Below are 4,951 nucleotides of genomic sequence, written 5' to 3'. Positions count from 1 at the left end.
TGTTATGTAGCAGTTAAGTTCTTGGGGTTCTAGGAAAAAACTTTATCTTTTCCTTTTATTGTAAGATAAGCACAATAATCACTTAATACATAAATTCGCCACTACTAGAAATATTTTATACAGAAAAAAATTATAATTAATGATACCTGTACAAATTTCAGCGATAAACTAACTCGAATAATGAAAAAATATATTAATTTCACTAAGTTGTAAATCTGTAGCACTATTTTTTTGAAAAAAATCAATCTTAAGAATTGATTACACCAATTGATCTCTATCTAATCAAACCACAAAAAAATGAACATTTAAAAGCATTATATAAAAGCAATTCACATGAAACATTTTGATAATTCTTTAAATTTAATTTTAAACCAGGAACTTTAAAAATATTGCATGATAATCTACGGATAATATTTCAAAATTAAATTATTTCTCGATAACAATATTTTAAAAATATACATATATTGTGACACGTGTTTTGATGTTGATGACGCACCAAAATGATATTGAATGAATCGAAATATGTGACACGATACAATTTAAGCGTAAGTGGAACTTACCAAGTAAAATTGAATTTAGAATTTAATACTAAGATTTTGCCTTTTTAATTTCTAATTTTTCTAAGTAATCTAATTAAAGTCCTCTATTGCATGTGTGTAAAACATTTATACCTTTATTTTTACCAATTAAGTGATCGGCAATTTTTGAATATTTATTATTATTTAGACATCTTGTATGCTTTTCACATCGGATGATACTATTTTTGTTACAATTATTTCATCGGGTTTTGATCCTTTTCATCTTTAAGAAAGACAAAACATTGTCAAAACCGTTTTAAATGATAGTGTCATAAATAAAATTCGTTTAAACAAAGCTTATTTCATAAATTTCTAAACGAATGTATTACATGTTACTTTCCAAATTAGTTGCGTTTACATAAGCAACTCAAAAATGTTTTATTTTACTATTTAAATATATTTATTTATAAAATAATCATGCCACCAACTAACGATCGATCAATAATTGATCATATTTAACAATAATTTAATTATATATATTTGGCAATTTGTTCATTTCTTAATTTGTATAAAGAAATTACTTACTTTTTAATTAAATTTAAGTAATTTAAAAACTATTTTTGATTAATTCTCATACTTGTAATTTAAAATTCTCATTCCACTAATTTTTTTTAGTACATGTTCCGTTTCTAATTCCATGATGCGTTTGTTTTTCATCGTGGCTCACTTTGTTTTCACCCTAGGAGGTATTGTTTTCTTCATATTCCACACCCTCACGTATTTAATGAACAGTTCTTCGCTTGTCGACTCCTAAGATATGAGAAAAATGTTTTATTTACCCAGTGGGGACAATATACTATGTGAGACATAAACATACCATACCAATCATAGCTTTTTTACGGGATTTTTCTTTTCATATTTAACTACCCTATAATATATTTAGTACGTACGTGTCATTTCTATGGTGGGGTGCTTTTTGGGACTAAAGGAAACACCAATACCATAAAGAAGTAATAAAGGTAATAAAGTAATAATATATATATATATATATATATATATATATATATATATATATATATATATATATATATATATATATATATATATATATATATATATATATATATATATATATTTATATATATATATATATATATATATATATATATATATACTTATATATATATATATATATATATATATATATATATATATATATATATATATATATATATATATATATATATATATATATATATATATATATATATATATAAGTCGCTCACTGACCGGAGTCGCTCACTGACCGCCGAAGGGAACAGTCGCGTGCCGATACGCTCCGGGTTTCACCCGCGTTACGATTAGTACGGGTTTTACCCGTCATTACAGTGCTCTGTGTTTCCTGGAAGTGTTTCGTTTTCGGTTTAAGTGACAGGGTATTACCCAGTGGTGTTTGTGTGTGTGCTGTGACTCAATTAGTATGTAGTATATAATAGTTAGTAAGTTGTGGAATGCGGGAAAATGCCCATAAATGGCCACGTTGAGGTTCGCCACCCAGCTGGCCGCTTTTCCCGTGGAGGCGCAAAGAAGAGGATAGCGCATGAATGCAGGATTGCGACGTGGAATGTAAGAGGACGTATGGATGAAAAAATGAATGAACTGTGTGATGTAATGGAAAGTAAGTGTTTGGATTTGTTATGTGTGACTGAAAGCTGGAAAAAAGGTAGTGAATCGATGGAACGTGACGGCACTTTGATTCTCTGGTCTGGACTCCCGGAGTCAGATGGAGCTTGTCGGGGCGTCGCCGCGTTTCTATCACCCAGGATGGTAGAATGTATGAAAGACTATGTGTTCGTCAACGCAAGACTCATGTTTGTCAGATTCAAAGTCGGGTTAACAAAGCTACTTGTTTTAATAGGTTATGCCCCCGTCAACTCCGACAGCGAGTCTGAGAAAGATGAGTTTTGGTTGAATGTAATGAGTGTGATGAATGGAAAAATGAATAATGAAAAGGTAATTCTGGCCAGTGATTTGAATGGCTGGGTTGGTACAAGGAGAGACGGTTTTGAATCAGCGCTCGGTTTGTATGGAGATGCGAGAGTGAACGATAATGGGAAGAGATTGCTAGAGGTATGTCTGGAATGGAATCTCTTTGTGTCAAATACTTTTTTTGCACACAAGGGAATCCATCAATATACTTGGGAGAGATGTGATGAAAGGTCTATTATCGATTATGTCGTCATTGACTCTAGATTGAGATCCGCCACAGTAGACACAAGAGTGTTCAGGGGGGCCGAAATGGAAACAGATCACTTTTTGGTAGTTTCAAGAGTGATTCTGTTCCAAGGGTGGAGGGCCAAAACGAACAAGGTGGCGGCTCCTTCTAGAGTCAAAGTAGAAAAGCTACAGAATGATGACATAAGAGTTAAGTTTGAAACAGACGTATGCAACAGGTTGATTGCGGAAGATGTAAATGAACTTAGTATAAATGAAATGTGGGAACATCTGAAAGGTAGTGTGTGTGAATCCGCAAAGGTAGTGTGTGGTACAGCGGTACAAGGAAGGAAAAAAGGCGATGCGTGGTGGGATGATGATGTTAAGGATTTAGTGAAAGAGAAGAAGAATGCGTGGTTAAAGTGTTTGGCAGTGAGGAATAAAAGCTCCGCTGAGTATGAATCGGTTAAAAAAGTATACAAGGATTGTAAAATGAAAGTTAAGCAAGGGGTGAGTGAACGAAAACGTTTGTTGAGGAAGGATGAAGGAGTAAAAATGACAAAAAATTTCCAAGAAAATATAAAAATTTTCTGGAAAGAAGTCAAAAACTCCCGAAGTCTAAGCTTGAATGGATGTACGAAATCGATTGCAGCGAAAGACGGAAAAATGGTTACGAATGAAAAAGATATAAAAGAGAGATGGAAAGAGTATTTCGAGGAGATGTATGAATCACATACGATTAATAACGTTAGTGACGTAAGTACATTTCCCCGAGTATGTGTGAATGATGTTTCAAGAGAGATAAGTATGGAAGAAATTAAGAATGCCACTAAGTCTTTGAAAAATGGAAAGGCTCTAGGATTCGACAATTTTGCCGCAGAATACGTCAAGAATGGTGGCGAAATAGTTCTCACATGGTTGCATAGGCTCTTTAACCGTTGTCTGGAGGAGAGTTATACTCCGGTGGATTGGAGAAGGGCAGTTATAATGCCTCTCTACAAGGGTAAAGGTTCTAGGGTGGAATGTGGGAACTATAGAGCAATCAGTCTATTGAGTGCTGTTGGCAAAATGTATGGTCGAATCCTTATTGAAAGAGTGAGAACCATAACAAAGGACAAAGTGTGGGATGTCCAGAGTGGATTTATGAATGAGAGAGGATGTACGGATCAAATTTTTGCCTTGCGCAACATTACGGAAAAGTTTTTGTCCAAAAACCAAAAGCTTTTCTGTGCTTTTGTGGATTTGCAGAAAGCGTATGACCGAGTTGATAGAACGAAGCTATGGAAGGTGTTATCTGAGTATGGGGTAAGCAGTAAACTTATCCAAGGCATAGCATCCTTGTACGAGGATAGCACTGCATGCATAAGGGTAAGTGGTTCATTTTCATCCTGGCTTAGCATCTCTAAAGGTGTTAAGCAGGGATGTGTAATGTCACCGTGGCTGTTTAACCTATACATGGATAATTGCATGAAAGAACTGAAAGATTTAAATGTTGGAGCCAGAATGAATAATTTGACTGTCTGTTGCCTTTTGTATGCTGACGATGCTGTTCTTCTTGCCGATAGCAGAGAAGACCTGCAGGCGTTGGTGACAAAAGTGTATAATGTGTGCAAGGAAAGTGACTTATTGATGAATGTTAGCAAATCTAAGATTATGGTTTTTGAAAGAGAAGAATGCAGATCTGAATGTGAAATATTGGTAAACGGAGAGATTCTGGAACAGGTAGATGATTTCGTGTATTTGGGTAGTATGTTTTCTAGGGATGGAAAGATTGATAAAGATATAGAAAGGAGAGTGAATGCTGGGAACAAAGTGAACGGTGCACTGAAATCAGTTATAGCAAATAAAAACCTATCAGCGGAAGCTAAACTGGCAGTGCACAACGGAGTCCTGGTTCCAACTCTAATGTATGGAAGTGAAACATGGAGTTGGCAAAAGAAGGATGAAAGTAGACTGAATGCAGTCGAAATGCGATCTCTCAGAAGAATGTGTAACAAAACGATGTATGATAGATGTGCGAATAGTGAAATAAGGAAAGAATGCAAAGCTGAGATAAGCATTATCGATAAAATTAAGAAAGGTGTGTTGAGATGATTTGGACATGTAGAACGAATGAGTGAGGAAAGAACGGTAAAACAAATTTATGAGGCGAATGTTAGCGGGAAAAGAAGCAGAGGAAGACCGAGAAAAACATGGCACGATCAGGTATGCCAAATACT

The 4,951-nt window shown here is 34.5% G+C and overlaps 1 protein-coding gene across 1 annotated transcript; it reads left to right on the top strand.

Moving 5' to 3' along the window:
- Positions 1–2,039: 2,039 nt before the first annotated feature.
- LOC148298710 (uncharacterized) lies at positions 2,040–2,492 on the top strand (the record flags this gene model as incomplete). The annotated part of the gene is made up of 1 exon (XM_088276696.1): positions 2,040–2,492. A coding segment is annotated over exon 1 (453 nt), but the record flags the coding sequence as incomplete, so codon positions are not given.
- Positions 2,493–4,951: the final 2,459 nt, after the last annotated feature.

The sequence above is a fragment of the Brachycentrus maculatus genome, unplaced genomic scaffold, assembly GCF_059751285.1.
Source record: "Brachycentrus maculatus isolate JH-2025_06_01 unplaced genomic scaffold, ASM5975128v1 h1tg001700l, whole genome shotgun sequence".
In the NCBI taxonomy this organism is placed as follows: Eukaryota; Metazoa; Arthropoda; class Insecta; order Trichoptera; family Brachycentridae; genus Brachycentrus; species Brachycentrus maculatus.
Note: the sequence above shows the minus strand (reverse complement) of the source record. Positions and strands in the feature narration are given on the sequence as shown.